This window comes from Eleutherodactylus coqui, chromosome 5 (assembly GCF_035609145.1).
Source record: "Eleutherodactylus coqui strain aEleCoq1 chromosome 5, aEleCoq1.hap1, whole genome shotgun sequence".
In the NCBI taxonomy this organism is placed as follows: Eukaryota; Metazoa; Chordata; class Amphibia; order Anura; family Eleutherodactylidae; genus Eleutherodactylus; species Eleutherodactylus coqui.
Window position 1 is genome coordinate 126,598,595 of NC_089841.1, and position 19,171 is coordinate 126,617,765.

The 19,171-nt window shown below is 49.3% G+C and overlaps 1 protein-coding gene across 1 annotated transcript in view; it reads left to right on the forward strand.

The window, feature by feature from the left end:
- The first annotated feature begins 317 nt into the window (after positions 1-317).
- Positions 318-19,171, forward strand: part of SNX2 (sorting nexin 2) — a 48,663-nt gene continuing 29,809 nt past the window's right edge. The window contains exons 1-2 of the mRNA XM_066603117.1: positions 318-475; positions 17,246-17,363. Of these exons, the coding sequence (XP_066459214.1) occupies positions 368-475; positions 17,246-17,363 (226 nt within the window). The 5' untranslated portion in view covers positions 318-367. The remainder of the gene's footprint in view (positions 476-17,245; positions 17,364-19,171) is intronic.

The following is a 19,171-nucleotide window of genomic DNA, read 5'->3' on the forward strand; positions in this document are numbered from 1 at the left end:
TAAAGATACAATAAGGAAGTTGCAAATTATTTTATTTGGCCATTTTCAGTCCAACTTCATTGATTTTTAAATCCCAAATTGTGGCATACAGTGCTTATACGTAAAGAGTCTCCTAGTTCACCTGCTACGTGTCACTAGATATGAAGGACATAGGATTCTCTCATCATCAAGAACCCCCTCTGTGCACGAGGATTATTTCCCAGTTGCCCACACCCATGACCTCTTCAAAGATGGCCGACCGTCTCTCTGCTCAACTCCTTTTATTGGTCGCTTTCACTTCCTGCTTGGGACGACTTATCACGTGGGGCAGTCACGGGACTACACGTGACAGCCGGAAAGGAGGAGGTGGAGTCGTAGTGACAGAAAGATGGCAGCAGAGAGGGAGCCGCCTCCGCTGGGAGATGGGAGACACACCGACTTTGAAGAGCTGGAGGACGGCGAGGACCTGTTCACCAGCACCGTGTCCACCATGGAGGTGAGAGGCTGGGCCGTCCTCTGGGGGTGCCGGGTGCTGTCTCCGGAGGGGGATGTGGCAGGAGGCCGGGATGCCGCTGTCAGCAGGGTAGTCGCCGGGCTCAGGGGGGAGCAGGTGCTGCCGTGCCGGGTGTCAGCCGCCTCCCCGTGACACCCTGCGCCTGCTGGGGTAGTGGCAGCCGGAGGTCCTGTAGACAGTGCGGGTGTGCAGTGCAGGCAGAACTTCTGGCAGGGGAGACGCTGCAAAGTGAGGATGTGATGAAAAACGGAAGCGGCTGTGTGTGTCAATGAACAACATGTAAAGTAAATAAAGAGGAATGTAAATCACAAGGATATTTGGGGTAATGACCCCCTCCCTTCAGAACATCAGTTCTCATAGGTACACTTGCACACAGCTTTTGAAGGCACTCAGCAGGGAGGTGATTCCAACCTCTTGGAGAACTAACTACAGGTTAGTTCTCCAAGAACTAATGGATGTAGGCTTGCTCAAATCCTTCTGTCTCTTCATGTAATCCTGGACAGACTGGATGACATCAGATCAGAGCTCTGCGGGACCATACCATCACTTCCAGGACTCCTTGTTCTTCTTACTGGGTTATACAGTAGTACGATGGTTATCACACTGGCTGGATATTTGGGGTTGTTTGGCTGCAAGCTTATTCCACAGCAGGCGCCTCCCTGATATTACATGATGCCTGTATATCTCAGCATTGAGGACACCATTAATCCTCAACAAACCCCCAACTACATTTACTGAAATGCAACCTCAAACTTACGAGGAACCTCCCCCATGCTTCACTGCTGCCTGCAGACACTCATTATTGTACCGCTCTCCACCGTGCTTCACTGCTGCCTGCAGACACTCATTATTGTACCGCTCTCCACCGTGCTTCACTGCTGCCTGCAGACACTCATTATTGTACCGCTCTCCACCGTGCTTCACTGCTGCCTGCAGACACTCATTATTGTACCGCTCTCCACCGTGCTTCACTGCTGCCTGCAGACACTCATTATTGTACCGTGCTTCACTGCTGCCTGCAGACACTCATTATTGTACCGTGCTTCACTGCTGCCTGCAGACACTCATTATTGTACCGCTCTCCACCGTGCTTCACTGCTGCCTGCAGACACTCATTATTGTACCGCTCTCCACCGTGCTTCACTGCTGCCTGCAGACACTCATTATTGTACCGCTCTCCACCGTGCTTCACTGCTGCCTGCAGACACTCATTATTGTACCGCGCTCCACCGTGCTTCACTGCTGCCTGCAGACACTCATTATTGTACCGCTCTCCACCGTGCTTCACTGCTGCCTGCAGACACTCATTATTGTACCGCTCTCCACCGTGCTTCACTGCTGCCTGCAGACACTCATTATTGTACCGCTCTCCACCGTGCTTCACTGCTGCCTGCAGACACTCATTATTGTACCGTGCTTCACTGCTGCCTGCAGACACTCATTATTGTACCGCTCTCCACCGTGCTTCACTGCTGCCTGCAGACACTCATTATTGTACCGCTCTCCACCGTGCTTCACTGCTGCCTGCAGACACTCATTATTGTACCGCGCTCCACCGTGCTTCACTGCTGCCTGCAGACACTCATTATTGTACCGCTCTCCACCGTGCTTCACTGCTGCCTGCAGACACTCATTATTGTACCGCTCTCCACCGTGCTTCACTGCTGCCTGCAGACACTCATTATTGTACCGCTCTCCACCGTGCTTCACTGCTGCCTGCAGACACTCATTATTGTACCGCTCTCCACCGTGCTTCACTGCTGCCTGCAGACACTCATTATTGTACCGCTCTCCACCGTGCTTCACTGCTGCCTGCAGACACTCATTATTGTACCGCTCTCCACCGTGCTTCACTGCTGCCTGCAGACACTCATTATTGTACCGCTCTCCACCGTGCTTCACTGCTGCCTGCAGACACTCATTATTGTACCGCGCTCCACCGTGCTTCACTGCTGCCTGCAGACACTCATTATTGTACCGCTCTCCACCGTGCTTCACTGCTGCCTGCAGACACTCATTATTGTACCGCTCTCCACCGTGCTTCACTGCTGCCTGCAGACACTCCTTATTGCACCGCCCTCCACCGTGCTTGACGGCGGGCCGCAGACACTCCTTATTGCACCGCCCTCCACCGTGCTCGACGGCGGGCCGCAGACACTCCTTATTGCACCGCCCTCCACCGTGCTCGACGGCGGGCCGCAGACACTCCTTATTGCACCGCCCTCCACCGTGCTCGACGGCGGGCCGCAGACACTCCTTATTGCACCGCCCTCCACCGTGCTCGACGGCGGGCCGCAGACACTCCTTATTGCACCGCCCTCCACCGTGCTCGACGGCGGGCCGCAGACACTCCTTATTGCACCGCCCTCCACCGTGCTCGACGGCGGGCCGCAGACACTCCTTATTGCACCGCCCTCCACCGTGCTCGACGGCGGGCCGCAGACACTCCTTATTGCACCGCCCTCCACCGTGCTCGACGGCGGGCCGCAGACACTCCTTATTGCACCGCCCTCCACCGTGCTCGACGGCGGGCCGCAGACACTCCTTATTGCACCGCCCTCCACCGTGCTCGACGGCGGGCCGCAGACACTCCTTATTGCACCGCCCTCCACCGTGCTCGACGGCGGGCCGCAGACACTCCTTATTGCACCGCCCTCCACCGTGCTCGACGGCGGGCCGCAGACACTCCTTATTGCACCGCCCTCCACCGTGCTCGACGGCGGGCCGCAGACACTCCTTATTGCACCGCCCTCCACCGTGCTCGACGGCGGGCCGCAGACACTCCTTATTGCACCGCCCTCCACCGTGCTCGACGGCGGGCCGCAGACACTCCTTATTGCACCGCCCTCCACCGTGCTCGACGGCGGGCCGCAGACACTCCTTATTGCACCGCCCTCCACCGTGCTCGACGGCGGGCCGCAGACACTCCTTATTGCACCGCCCTCCACCGTGCTCGACGGCGGGCCGCAGACACTCCTTATTGCACCGCCCTCCACCGTGCTCGACGGCGGGCCGCAGACACTCCTTATTGCACCGCCCTCCACCGTGCTCGACGGCGGGCCGCAGACCCTCCTTATTGCACCGCCCTCCACCGTGCTCGACGGCGGGCCGCAGACCCTCCTTATTGCACCGCCCTCCACCGTGCTCGACGGCGGGCCGCAGACCCTCCTTATTGCACCGCCCTCCACCGTGCTCGACGGCGGGCCGCAGACCCTCCTTATTGCACCGCCCTCCACCGTGCTCGACGGCGGGCCGCAGACCCTCCTTATTGCACCGCCCTCCACCGTGCTCGACGGCGGGCCGCAGACCCTCCTTATTGCACCGCCCTCCACCGTGCTCGACGGCGGGCCGCAGACCCTCCTTATTGCACCGCCCTCCACCGTGCTCGACGGCGGGCCGCAGACCCTCCTTATTGCACCGCCCTCCACCGTGCTCGACGGCGGGCCGCAGACCCTCCTTATTGCACCGCCCTCCACCGTGCTCGACGGCGGGCCGCAGACCCTCCTTATTGCACCGCCCTCCACCGTGCTCGACGGCGGGCCGCAGACCCTCCTTATTGCACCGCCCTCCACCGTGCTCGACGGCGGGCCGCAGACCCTCCTTATTGCACCGCCCTCCACCGTGCTCGACGGCGGGCCGCAGACCCTCCTTATTGCACCGCCCTCCACCGTGCTCGACGGCGGGCCGCAGACCCTCCTTATTGCACCGCCCTCCACCGTGCTCGACGGCGGGCCGCAGACCCTCCTTATTGCACCGCCCTCCACCGTGCTCGACGGCGGGCCGCAGACCCTCCTTATTGCACCGCCCTCCACCGTGCTCGACGGCGGGCCGCAGACCCTCCTTATTGCACCGCCCTCCACCGTTGCCAGGGAGATGCTGTGCGGATGCTGTATAACTGCCTTGTATCTGGTTTCTCTGCTCAGTCTTGCCATGATGTGGGAGATGAAACTGTCTTCCACAACCTCACCTTTGTTGCAGAGTTTGGCTGTTGCTCACCTAGTTTTAAGCCTCCTACACAGCGGTTTCCGTTTAATGACCATTTCAACCTCTATATCAAACTGATGATCATTATCACCTCTTTGATATAATTGATCATACCCCTGACTGTACAAGTGTACCTAGAAGAATTGGTGCTGTTTTGAAGGTAAAGGAAGGTCACGCCAAATACTGATGTTTTAGATTTCTCTTTTTGTTCACTTTGCATTTTGTTAACAAACCAAGATAAACGACTAATACTTCTGTTCCTGAAGGCATTCTTACTTTACAGCATGTTTCCCCAGATGTCTAACACTTCAGCACAGTACTGTATACAGTGAGGTCTGTATACAGCAGCTCTGTGTAGGTGTCTGCAGTGCCAGGGCTGCGTAGTGCCAGGGCTGCGTGCCGCCAGGCTCGGTCAGTCAGACCTTGGTGGGTACCAGAGTTGGGGCCTGAATCTAACAGAACTTTATGGCACGGCCTGTGGATGTGTGGTGGGCAGACCCCTGTAGAAGTCTTACTGGCCACAGATAAGTTGGCTCCTTAGAAGCCATCCGACACGGCAGCATCCAGCTGTTCTCAGCCACGTGGTGCCTTCTGTACCCGTCAGATCTGGGGCTTCACCCTTGGTCATGTAAGGGGGGGGGGGGGGGGGCGGCTAGAGGTGACGGTCCCCTGTAGATCCCAGTAGTTGTCTCCGCTGATGGCACTTCTTGCCCTGTACTACTTCTAACGACGGTTCTGCCCAGTCCTCCTGTTTCTGAGTTTAGTCTGTAACTTCTGGGTACAAGTAGGGCAGAGGGTTTCCCTTGTCTGGGCTCACCACCACGGGTTCTTTATACTTGATTACATTGCAGTGACAGCTGTGTATCTTGTATTTCTTCCTGGTAAATGTACTACTAACTTACGCTAGTAAGGTCCTGTTCCCACTTATTACACTACCCAATCCCTGACCGGGGAGCTGGAGGACACCATGTTACATAACTACCTGTCACGCCTTATTTGCCAAGGTGCATCCTATTAATCACACCTACCTTCTATCAGATTCATAGAGCTGGTCCCATCATCTTGGTTAGCTGAGAAGGGCTGTGCTACTTAACGCAAGCGTTGCACTTTTTAAAATGTTTTTTTTATTAGTGGTATCTACCTTTTTTTTTTCCCACTTAAAGGGGTTGTCCCATTTCTAGCTATTTTGATGCAGGAAGCAGACGGCTCTGTACATTGCACAGTGACCCAGGTTGATACTATATAGAATGAGTCCCACTCATCAACCTGCAGTACCAACCCAGACCACTGCGTAATGTACGGAGCTGTTTGCTTTCTTCAGAAAAAAAAGCTAGAAGTGGGACAACACCTTTTAAAGGGAACCTGTCATATCCCCATAGCACCATAAACTAAGTTATAGTGCTGTTAGGGGGGTTTGACAGGGAGCCCGGTGATGTAACTTTTATATATATATATATATATATACTCTCCTGCTCCCATGATGCAGTGCTATCACCTGGTGAAGATCGCGCGGTGCATGAAAATCTGATTATTTTCAGCAGAGCTGTGTAATCGAAAAGCCAAACCTCCAACTCCTTAGTTTGACCAGAGACCGGTCCCCAACGCCTTCATATATGACTTATGTTTCTTAGGTGATAGATGTACTATAGTAAAATGGTAACATGCAGCTGTTCATCACCATTAGGATAAAATAATCCAGTTATTTTTGCATTGAATTAATTATACCCTATTTATAATTATTTTTATAAGTCAGAGTTAGTACATTTCTGCGGCCTGAAGGGTCAGTTTCGTGCATTGCTTGTACTTCACTGGGTGACATGTCCCCTAATGGAACCATAACTGGGCTTGTGGGGATGGGACAGGTTCCCTTTAAGATACAGTGCGCCTGTTTCCTGAGAATTGGGGTTGGGCACAGTGCCACCCGCTGGCTTAGTTTTGTACGTGTACCTGGAGTCGGGCAGCCAATTTACCTTGCAGTGTCTTAGTGGTGGCCGAATATCTAAACTCTCAGCAGATTGCAGGGAGCGCCAAAGCTCGAGGACCCCTTGTTAAGAAGCGTTGTCCGGTACTTCTATGGAGACAAGTCCTGCCTCCTGCAGAAGTGAATGAAGCACTTGTGGGTACTATTGTACCTTGTCACCACCGGAAGCTAGGGGTGTGACAGGTGTTAGCAGAAGTGAACACCCCTGTCATGCCCCTAGATGCCGATTGAGAGACAAGATGCAGCAGTAACACCCAGGGGAGCGAGCAGCATACTGTGTATCCTGACACAGTGACAGCGTTGCAAGGTGGGCGGGGACAGTGAACAGCTGCCACTCGCCAGCAGTGCTCGGAGTCCCGGTTGGCCCCCAACACAGTGACAGCGCTGCAAGGCGGACTGAGACAGTGAAGTCTGCTACTCACCAGCGGTGCTTGAGTCCCGGTCGGCCCCTGAGACAGTGGCAGCGCTGCGAGGTGGACAGGGACAGTAAGCGGCTGCTACTCACCAGTGGTGCTTCGAGTCCCGGTCAGCCCCTTAGCCCAGGAACATCACCGCTGCACAATCTGCTTCTGTGCAGCCACGCTGTTGCCCCCACTCTCTCACAGTGGGAGCCACAGTATCTCTGCCCATGGTCCCAACCCCACTCTTCTATCAGTGTCCTTGGTGTGGCCACAGTCACCCTCAATCCGCCGCTGACTCCCAGTCTCGGTCTCCTCCTTCGTCCTATGTCCAGCCACGGTGTCTTGCACACCGGGTTAACAAAGTTGGTGCTATACCATGAGTCAATGGGAAGCTAGGGGCGTGACAAGGGGTGTTTCCTGCAGCTAAGCCTGTCAGCCCCTAGCTTTCGGTGGTGGCAAGGTACAACAGTACCACACTTGTGTACATTGCTTCTCCGTTCTCGCTAAGGAGTAGGGGGTACTATGGTCAGACCCCCGCATTCACTTATCGCCTATCCTGTCCATAAGTCCCCCAGGGCTGTGATCATGCACTGTTCTGCCTATACAAGGGAATGGTTTATGCTGCCCTCTCAAAGGGCATAAAATAGCGCCAGATGAGCTGACTTCACCCACGTCAGTTTTGTAGAAAGTCTGGATTGTTTGTTGCAGCGCAAGCACTGAGGCAGTCCACTATATTTATGAGGCTTCACCTCCTGCTGATTTTTACTTTTTTTTTTTTCATGGTTGGTACGTGTGTCCTGGATTTATTTGTCGCTGCGTCTGCATGTGTAGTATGGGGGTTTGTGGATTCACCATGGATTTTACTCCTCCTCCTGTGTGGGTGAAATCTGTGGGTAAAATAAACAGCAAAAATGTAAATGTGGCCAATTTTAAAATCTGCATCACTGGTCCATCGTCGTGGGGAAAGCTGCCGCACTTGGGTGAGATTTGTAAAGTCTTATCTGGTTCCAGTGCCAAAGTCTGCAGCTGTAGAGTATTACAGATGATGGCCACTTTCTCAGCCTTGCACGCTGTTCCTACAAGTCTATGCTGCCACAAGTTGCATCCGTCTAGTGATGAAGATCTTTAGCAGCATTTAACCCTTCGGTAACGTGGTAGATTTTGCAACCAAAGCTGAAAAGCTCCAACCAAGATCTAAAAAATAGATCTTATCGGCGTTCTGGCCGGATGTCAGTGCTGCCTATCTTGGTTCCAGTATCAGTAAGTGGCAGCTAATAAGGCCTCCTATTGTACAGTTATGTACTTCTCCACACTCTGGAGGTTTCTGAACCTGTTTTTTCAGTACTAGTAATCCGTTTTATTTCAGTCAGTAGACGTAGGACTGTCATCACACAGAGAATGGCGTGAGATTTGTGCGATGTGAGACACCCAAATATGAACCCCCATTCTTTTGAATGGGGTCATACACCTGAGAAATGTTTTCTTGCACTATCATGCAGGAAAGAAATCGTGGCGTGTTCCATCGTCTGTGTTTTCAGTAGGAAACCCGGCATTGCACTCACTTGCACCTAGCACACGGTGCGATGCTGCCGCCGGCCTCGTTGATAACAATGGGCGATATGATGTGAGGGCCGCCAAAGATAGATTCAATAGAATGGGGTTCATATTTGTGCGTCTTGCAACACATAAATCCTGCTGTGTGAAATCGGCCCAATGGTGATGAAATGCCTGATTACCATTTTAATCCAGGTAACTCTCACTTGAACATAAGTGGTGTATGAAGGAGTCGGAGGTCTGGCTTACTGACTCCACCGCCCTGAGAATGGCGCAGTCAACTGTTCTCTATTCTAAACCTAACGGAAACAAAGGAGGACCTTGTAAAACGGACCCCAAAGAGGTGTCTGCCCCACAGAAGTGAATGGCCCCGTTGGTTCCGGTTGGGGCTTCCGCCGCATTCTGTTCTCGGCAGCTGTCATGGAGCCCCCAGTGTAGCCACATAGCCGATACTATAGCGTTGTGTGAACTCTCCCCAACCATCACCCCGAGTGCTCTCGGTTCTTCTTCACTTTAGGCTGGACACACGTGCGCTGGTTGCTGTGATCCACACTCCAGCGGCCGTTGTCCTCACTACGTCGCTCATCTATATGCATTATTACTTTCACACATGCAGCGTGTGAACCAACGCCGGACATGTGTCCAGCAGTCAGTAATAGGCCTTCCTTATGAATGACGACAGTAATGTAATAGTTCAGTAAAGAGTCTGCTCCTCCGGCCGTCGTCTCCTCTGTCTTACGGCGCAGTCTGATTCGCAGGGAGTTGACCCAAAGTGCTGTATAATGCTGAAGGTGGTTGGCGCTCTGAATTATTTATCAGTCTGACTTCATTACCCGCGTTTTCCTCCAGCCTCCTGAATAAAGGCCAGTGTCTGTCTTAAAGATACTGAGCCGGTGCTCGGGCCGTGGATAAGAAGCATGCAGCTTTTAGAAGATTCCTTCTGCCTTTAGGTTTTTAAGAATGAAAATCAAATAGAACCCAGTCTGACTTCTGGGACTCTGTGTAATTGTTCCTAAAGTGACCTACCAGTCCTGGGCAAGGATGGCCGCCCGCTTCTCTGACTACCTGATGTGCACACTGCATTATTATTTATCGGTAGACCTAAGACGACGCATGCAGCTCTTGTGGGCAGTGCTGGCCATTCGGTGAAGGCTACTAGTTAGAGATAAGCGAACCTATTCGGCCACGCCCCTTTTTCGCCCGAGTGCCGCGATTTTCAAGTACTTCCGTACTCGGGTGAAAAGATTTGGGGGGCGCTGTGGGTGAGTGCGGGGGGAGAGGGAGAGAGGGGGGGGCTCCCTCCAGCCCCTGGCACCCCCCGAATCTTTTCATCCGAGTACGGAAGTACTCGAAAATCGCGGTGCTCGATCGAGTAATTACTCGAAACGAGTATATTCGCTCATCTCTACTACTAGTGCATCAGGTAGTGAGAAGCAGTTCGGCCATCTTTGTCTGGGCCCGAGGGTCTCTTGGTGAACCAAACGACTAAAAGAAGAGTCTCAGCAAATTTGGATTTGCACGCAAATTGTTAACAAACAGCGCACATTCTCGGTTTACTAATCCGGCATACAGTAATCCAGCAGATCTGACCGTTAGGCTTCAGACACGCCATTCTAAGACATAAATTGTACAATACCGGAACAAGAAGACTCGGCCGGGGACTAAAGTTAGGACGGCTTAAAGAGCTGCAGGGCCGACGATGCATAAAGGGGGTGTCACGTCAGGCTAACTTCACACGGGCGAGCGTGATATGGGGCCGTGAATCCCTCCCCCATATTGCACTCACCATCCATGTGGAATCCCAGAGGATGAGGCATTTTCATGGCAAAACCGCATCACTTCGGGGAATCCCCCACCACGACTGTTGCAGTAGAGGATTGCAGAGTTTCTCCCATTGTCTTCAATGAGGCCGGCGATGCCAGGTCACACACAAGATAGAACATGCTGCGATGTGTTTCCTGCATAGCATCACATCATGGTGCCATGAAGGGAAACATCACTCATGTGTATGACCCCGTTCATGTCTGTGCGTCTCAACACACAAATCTTGTACAATTTTTGACGCTGGTGTGAAGCCGGCCTTACTGGATAACCCCTTTTAAATAGTCCCCCCGTGTGAGAAAGTAAACAGATATACTTGCCCCTTCCCAGGGATCCAGCGCTGAAGCCCATTGCAGTCCTGGGATTTGTTGTGACAGAGGTCACAGGAAGTCATGTGACTGCTGCAGCCAATGAAAGATTGCAGTGTTACATTCTTTAAGTCCTGGCATCATGGAGCTCGGGATGTGAGCGCCAATACCAGGAAAGTGGGTGGTAATGCTGCAGCGCTGGATCCCGTTGGCCATGGAGAGGTAAGTGTGCCATCTGTATATTATTTTCACACAGGGGTCCTATTGAAGATGGACGATCCAGTAACCAGACAACCCATTTAAAGTCTATAGTATAGTTTTTATCAAAATGCGCTCTAGGTATTCCCCCCCACCATTTATTTACTTTCCCCTCACAGGCAGATGCCTGAATTATCTGTGGATTGGGATGAGGAGGAGCGTTGCTACTGCTCAACTGTAGTCAGTGCTTGATATATCTTCATAGGATACGCTATGCCCCAGGTGTGCCTACAAGTATAAGAGTCTCCGCCTTTGACCACTATGTCGCTGTCAGGCTGATGGCACAGTTTTACTTTTTGTATGGTCCCGCCCTGAAGTGCCCACATTTTGGAGGGAGGTGCATGTTTTTCTCCGAGCTCATTTTGAGTTTCCCAACCTATTATCTCCCCATATTTATCTGCTCCTATAAGACCTCTCAATCCTGTAACACCGCGGTTCTAGGACAGGATTTTTTTGCATTCTTTGTGTGGAAAATTGTCCTGGAAGTCTTTGGCAGTTCCTACAGTCGGGCACTGGTTGCACCTTAACCCTTTGCAATCCAATTTTGGATTCAGAGTTTCCTAGGGGGCTTTCTCTTTCTGCCCTTATACAATGGCGCCATCTGCTGGCTGGCATGTGGTATGTGACATGCTGGAGAGGCCCCCGACAACAGAGCGGCCAGTAATCTACAGTAAGAATACCCTGCCGAACGTCTTCCGACATTGGAGCTGTAAAGCCTTTAATCAGAATGTCTTCAGTTGCTAAGATTTGGGCATGGTGGTTGGCACTGCCAGTTAATGTTAAGGATTTTCTCGATTTAGGATTTCTTCCTCGGTCATAGGGGTCTTTCTGGGTCCTTGGGGGGGGGGGGGGGGGGGGGGGGGGGTTGCAAGTGCAGCCCAGCAATTGTTGGAAACACATGCATGCTAGCAATAGCCACTAGCACTTGTGTAATGGCACCCTATGAGTTAGTTTAGGCCATCAGGGGCATTAACAGTTAATTGAAGCCATGAGGTATTATTACTGGGTGGAAAGCTTTATGTAGGTTTGGAAAACAAAGGCTGGTGGCTGGGAAATTGAGGAGTCAAAAATATCAAATTCTGCAGACAACTTGTAAACAGGAGAAAGCATGATGGCATCTGCGTTGGTTGAGATACTGAACAAACCCCAGTCGGAGGACGGTGCCTGTGATCACTGGTTATAATACCACTTATATGGTCTGCAGTGCCCTCTGTAGAGCTGGTGCCTACCACTGTATGGGGGTAATATTGGTCTTTTGTATAGTGTGTGGCTCTCCCCCCCCCCCCCCCCCTCCTTTTAACCGTATGATGGCATTATGTTGTCATGATCTGGGGTTGTAATCTGTCCCTCATATAGTGTTAATATTAGTAATATTGATTTATTTAGTGACAGTATGTTACTCGTAAAGGGAACCTGTCCTCAGGTTCATGCTGCTCCAAACTAGGGATGGCATGACCATGTGCAGGTATGACCAGTCTCATGTATGCTGGGGGGGGGGGGGGGTCTGAAACACGTTGGCACTTAGAATAAATTTACTTTGTAGCTTGCCTCAGAAGGGCACTCCGAGTCAGGGGATTGGCGCTGCGCCTGCCTCTTCCCGCCTGCATCATGTAGGGAGGGAGCTGTCCTGACTTGCTGTGCCTTTGGAGTCAAACTTTAAAGTGTGTTTATTCTGAAGTGCCGTGGCCTTCCAGAATACTACATACATGTGCGTACTGGAATGCCTGTCACATGTGCATATCACTGCCCCCTGCCTATGTGTTTGGGATAGGGGGGGTGCTGTTCAGTTACCATGGCAGCCAGGGGCCTTCAGAAAAATACACATCAGGATTGTGTTTTTTGTTTTTGTTTGTTTTCTTTTTGTCACCCCGCCTCTAAGAAGTTTAATAGATGGAGTACAAATGTCTTTTCAAATTGTACCAATAAAAACTACAGGACGTCCTGTAAAAAACGAGCCCTCATTTGGAAAATAGTTATGGCTGTCAGAGGATGGCAGAAGAAAACTCTTTTTTTTTTTTTTTTTTTTTCCAAAAATACTTAATTTTTTAAAAAAGTAGTACAGCAAAAAAAGATATAAAAATTTGGTGTCGTAATCATACTAACCCCTAGAAAAAAGGTATCATGCATCTCCTTTTTGCTGCAGTGTACATCATAGAAACGAGACCTTCTCCTCCCCAAGTTGGCGTAATGGCGTTTATTTTCCATCGCATGCCACTTAGAATTTTTAACGTTTTTCAGTAAGTTATATGGTACATTTAAATTGTACCATTGAAAAAGACAACTCTTCTCGCAAAATCCTCGGACAGCGACGTGTGGAGATAAAAAAAAAAAATAAAATAAAAAAACTGAATTCTTATTTAAAGGGGTTGTCCCGCGCCGAAACGGGTTTTGTTTTTTTTCTAACACCCCCCCCCCCCCCCCCCCCCCCCCCCTGTTCGGCGCGAGACAACCCCGATGCAGGGGTTAAAAAAACAAACAGCACAGCGCTTACCTGAATCCCGGCGGTCTTCATACTCACCTGCTGAAGATGGCCGCCGGGGTCTGCTCCCTCCGTGGACCGCAGCTCTTCTGTGCGGTCCATTGCCGATTCCAGCCTCCTGATTGGCTGGAATCGGCACGGGGCGGAGCTACACGGAGCCGGCATTCTGCACGAGCGGCTCCATTGAAGAGAGCAGAAGACCCGGACTGCGCAAGCGCGGCTAATTTGGCCATCGGAGGCCGAAAATTAGTCGGCACTATGGAGACGAGGACGCCAGCAACGGAGCAGGTAAGTATAAAACTTTTGATAATTTCTGTATGGCTCATAATTAATGCACAATGTACATTACAAAGTGCATTAATATGGCCATACAGAAGTGTATAGACCCACTTGCTGCCGCGGGACAACCCTTTTAAGTAAGGAGGAAAAAATGAAAGTAAAGATGCTGCATCCTGGTTAAATTGTTAGCCTCAGCATATAGGTTTAGGCCTGAGTTGGTTTAAAACGCCTTGTTTGTTTTTTATTTCCCACTCTGTTGCTGATATACACCGCACATATGCAGTGGAGTTGCATATAGACAGCATTTATTACATGCCCATAGAGAACAATATGGCTCTAACATGCGTAATACACGTTAAAATAGAACAAGCTGCGTTCTTTTTTTTTTTTATGCGCATCTTATAGGCAATGAATATATGCAGGTGTGAAGGGATGAATGAAATGAATGTAGTTTCACGGACTCCATTCACCGCGTATTATACGCATGTACACGGCACATGTAATACACTATTAACTAACGCTCTCGTGAGCCCCGCCTAATGAACTAATCCTAATGTACAAGACACAAATTGTACATGTTGACAAACAATACACTTTAAACTAATAATTTTTCACAAATGGAAGAAAAACTAAGTAACGGCCCAGAATAACAGCTCATTAACGCTGCAGAAATCCTCCAGTAATCAAATGTTTGGAAAGCTGCTTGCTTTTTAATTGATAATTAAATATTCAGGCTCGGGGACTGCGTTGTGCTCTTCGCTAGTGAAAGCCTATCTTTTTTTGCAATATTAAGTTGTCCTCACTAACAAAGTTTTGGAAATCCCCCGACTTATTACAGTGGCGCTAATTAGTGTTAATTGGAAAACGCAAAAGAAAAGACAGTAAATTGTGTTGGGTTTTAAACAGTGGCCATACACATTACATGAACACCTCTGAGGGCAGATGTAGGGGGGCAGAAAGGGCAAGTGTATTGGATTTTAACACTACTGGTCCTTTTGTTCTCCTACTTGATGATTGGCTGCCAGTGGTTTGTGTCAGTGGATTTCCCCCTCTCCCTTTTGAAAGGGCATGCACACTCGGTCAGGCATGTAGGAGTGCAGAGAGGTCCGGAGGAGTCGCTGATGGCCAAACAAGTGTTTGGAGGACATGGAAGGTGACTTATACTCAATGCATACCGTGGAGTTTAGCCGTGGAATGTAACCTGCCCAGTGGGGTTGGGGTTTGCACGATTATTCTTATAGTGCCATATACAGTCTTGTGGTCACCTCCAACATGGACAACCTTTTCCTTCTGAATTACACTTGGTACAGTAGATTGTTGGGTATCTGCACTGATATGTTTAGTGTCCAGAATGAAACTTTGTGAAACTCTCCAGAAAGTTTGGTATTCTTTCATGGTGATGCCACAGGTAAAATCTGCCGTCCCCATGCACCAAGGGCATTGTAATTCTTCTAAATTCACACTCCTATTTACTGAGGTCTAAGAGACCAAACCTAGGGCTTATTCAGACGGGCGTATATCGGTTGGGTTTTCACGCCCGGCCGATATACGCTGCCCCTCTCTGCAAGGGGAGGAGGCAGGACAGGAGCAGTGCACTGGGCTCCTGCCCCCTCTCTGCCCCTCACCACTGTTTGCCCACACACACACACATGATCTACTAATAGGTTAATTGCCCTTATAGAACATTGGTGCTAATGTATATGTGAGATGGAGAAATGGTGTTCAGTCCCATTGAGGATGTGGACTGATGTACATGATGATCTCTAGGTCAGCAGCAGGGAGTAAGACATGACCTCCAGTGGTCAGTCTAAGACGAATTTGTCTGCTTTTTGTGATTCAGAATTTTTTTAGATTCTGCAGAATTTGTCAAATTTGCAATTTTGGCTGTTTTCCATGGAAAATAGAAGTTTTCATGAAGTTGCACAATTACAATAGTTAAGATCGCTCACTTACACCCCACCAAAGACTTTGTTTAAGCAGGAATGTACTGTGCCTTTAGGTAGCTTTTGGGATATTGCCTGATATTCTCTAAAAAAAAAAAAATGATTACCCAAGAAGTAAAGTTTTAAAAATGCAACTTAAACACTAAAGTGCAATTAGGATGTGTATGAGGCCTGGGTTTTGTGACCTCCTGTAGTGAAACTGCATAAGGCAAGCTGGAACCGATGCCAAAACCCTTCCTTTCTTTTTCTTCTTGGGATCTGCTCCAAGTTTGATTAAAAATAATGCAAACGCTGCCTTATCTGCAGTATGTTTATAGCACAATCCATCTGTGGAGTCTCAGTGCATCCTATTGTGTAGGCTGTGCTCTTATCGTAGATTCGGCTGGGTTATGGAGTTCTACTTACATTGCTAAACTTTTTACTTCTAAATCGGAATCTACAGTTTAATCTAACTAATCATGCCATCTATTCCTTTATTCCATTTAGTAACCCTTAAACTGCACCAGAGGTCACATCTACAGTATGGCTTAGGCTATTTTGACCTGAACAGATCTGAATCGCGGTCATGGTGATACGCGGTCATTCAAATACATTGACATTCGCCAATTCGCTCACTCAAAAAAAAAAAACGCGGCATGTTCTATTTTACCACCTATTCCGCTTGTATGCACTCCATTGATCACTATGGATGTTTTCGTTCTGCAGTGCGTGCGCAATTACATTGCATATGGACGCGGATTCACTTGCATTTTGCTAGGTGACCAGATAAATATAAAAAGCAGGTATTTGTGGGCAGACAATACAGGACAGAGTCCGGGGAGCAGCACCCCATCCAGACTGCTGGCTGCAACCTCCACTGCTTCTTCTGGGCTCTTCTTCCAGAAGAATAAAGCCTCCTGTCCATGGTCAGATCGGATCCGGCTGCTAAATATCGCAGCGGAATCGGACCCTATACTCATCTCTCTGGATCCGGCGCGTCATGCGGCTCTTCTCGGAGCGGATATACACCAACCCATTCATAGGAGCCCAGCTGGCCTTAAACAATACCATACCCACCAATTGTCGGGATAACCTTGACCTAAATGCTATGTGAATCCAGCCCAACGAAGGTCCATGCCCATTACATTTATGAATGATTTAATACTGCAGGATTTGTTCATGCCAGGTTTTGCTCAGCCTTTCACAGTAGTTTTGGAAAAGCATTACTCCCAACTTTTTAAGAGTGCCATATCACTATGCTCCGCCATTGCTTCATTAAGGTGCGGATCTGACTTCTGGCACTCTGTTATCTTGCCGTTTTATTGCTGCGCTCACCAGGTTTTCCCTGCAGAGCAGCGCCAAGCTTCTACAGCCAGTGGTTGGGGTGCCTCAGTGATGGCATATCCTAGCAGTATACTGACACTTTACCAGATGGGGATGCCACTGTAAGCAGATATGATGTACGTGACTTATTGGCTCCTTAGTCGGTAATGTTATGCATGGGGTCTATCCTACGCTGCAGTTGTGTTCTGTAGATGCTGCTGGGAGCGGTGTTGTTTTTAGCTGGTGTCGTGATTGTGACCTGATAACGTTTCCTTGCTTATTGTTACAATTTCATGTTTAGGAAATGGAAAGTGCTGACACTAAACATGATTTCCTTTTTGCTGCTACTATGAAAAGCATGGACTCAGCTGCTTGATGGGCACAAACCTCCATGGAATAGTGTGTTAACTTTTTTTCTTCTTCTTTTTCTCTTGTTCTCTAGTCCAGTCCATCCTCTCCTGAGCCTGCCAGTCTTCCTACAGAAGATCTTAGTACAAATTCTAATGGCCCCAAACAGACAGAAGTTATTCTAAGTGATGACCGGGAAGATCTCTTTGCTGGTAACTTTTTAAATACTTTGTTGTTAAAGTGATTATACATATAGGAAAATAAAGGAGCAACCTAGTGGTATATTACAGAACCATTTAAAGGGATTTTCCATTGATTAGCCTTAGGCTAGGTCATCAGTGGCCTAATCACCAGATTCCCTGTCTACAAGCAGTTGAATGGTTGGTGCTGCTCGCTGGAGTATAGCAGCTGCACTAGGAATTACCTCTGCTCCTTCGTTGTGCTGATCCTGGTGCTCCATACACCTTACCCTGGTGATCTAGAGCAGTAAAAGGGTTAATGTCCAACTCTGGTAGTCTGTAGCAGAGAAGGGATTTCTGCCAGAGCCGTGGTTTTCAATTCTAGTCTGATCTACCCAGCAAGTCATGTTTTCAGGATTTCATTAATGTTGCACAAGTGACGTACTTGTCAGTGCTTCAGAGATTTCCATAGACAGAACACCTGTGATATACCTTCATATTGTGATCTGTCGGGGTAGTTGATGACTGGATTTGAGATACACTGGTCTAAGGCACAGAACAGGGTTATCAACTTTGCTGGTGCTGTAGGTCATGGAAAGAGTTAATGACAACCCAGGTAGTCTAGGACTGAGAAGGGGATACTGTTTGCATTCCTATGACGTTTAACACAATCCCTGGAGGTCAAGTGCAGAGATAGGGATAATATCAAGAGTCCTACTCATCTAGGGCAGTGTGTGGTTTAATCCTTCATGCCTGATGTCCGGTAGGTTACTCGTGTCTCCAGACTTCCAGCATTGTCCTTGCTGTAACAGGTGGCTGGACAGCTTGTTCAGATTCTTGTTTTCTCCAGCCACTGATGATATTCTGATTGGGCAGAGTGTTTTAAGCACTCTGCCTGGTCTCTAAGGGCACAGCTTAGGAAGTCTGCACAGTGGCAGTCCTTCTGAGTGCTGGGACTGTCTAAGCTGCACAGCCCACACAGAGCAGTGTTTGGGAACGAAAGAAGAGGTAGATTTCTCAAACTTCTTGGGTTTGCTCCATTATGCCGATCATAATAGGGCAGGGTTACGAGGGGGTACCAAAAAGAAACATTATTCTCCTTTTTAGAGTACTCTCCATTTGAAGCAGTACATCTATTCAAACATTTTTTCCACTGCTCTAAGCCTTTTTTAAACTAGTTGTTGGTGTCTTTTAGTACCTGCCGTTTTGTTTCCCCTCTTCAACATCAGCAAAAAAAAAGTTTCCCTTTTTGAGCTCTAATTTAACCCGAGGAAATGTAGGAAAAAAAAATCACAAGGGTGTCATGTCGTTTTTCATCAAACATTGCTTAACGCTCTCCGTACATCATGACACAACCTTTACAAAACTTTCACATAAAAACTTTGGTTGGCTGTTTGACCAATCCTGAGTGCACTGCCCCTCTCACATCAAAGACACAATGAGTATTGTTCATACATTGATTGCATGAATCATCCATCACAATATAGGCCAAAAAAAAAATCGCTGCAGTTAACGCAACCTTCCCCAACAATGTGGGCTGATGTACCGCCTGAGAAGGGTCAGCAGACAACTAGCTAGCAACCCAAGCCTGTACTGCCCAATGCCCAATGCCTCGCCCACCAGAAGGAGATTCTTGTTTCTTTTGGGTACCCCCTCATGTAAGGCCGTAATGACCATCTCTTTATCTCAACTTAAAAACTCAAACACCCTGCCTAATATAGCTGGTGACTGTGCTCTAGTTACAGCGGAGTCCTGTACTTTACCCTGGGTTACATAGTAATCTTCAGTGGTTACTGGTTAAAAGCAGGATTACATTTTACTAGCATACCAAAGGGCAGAAC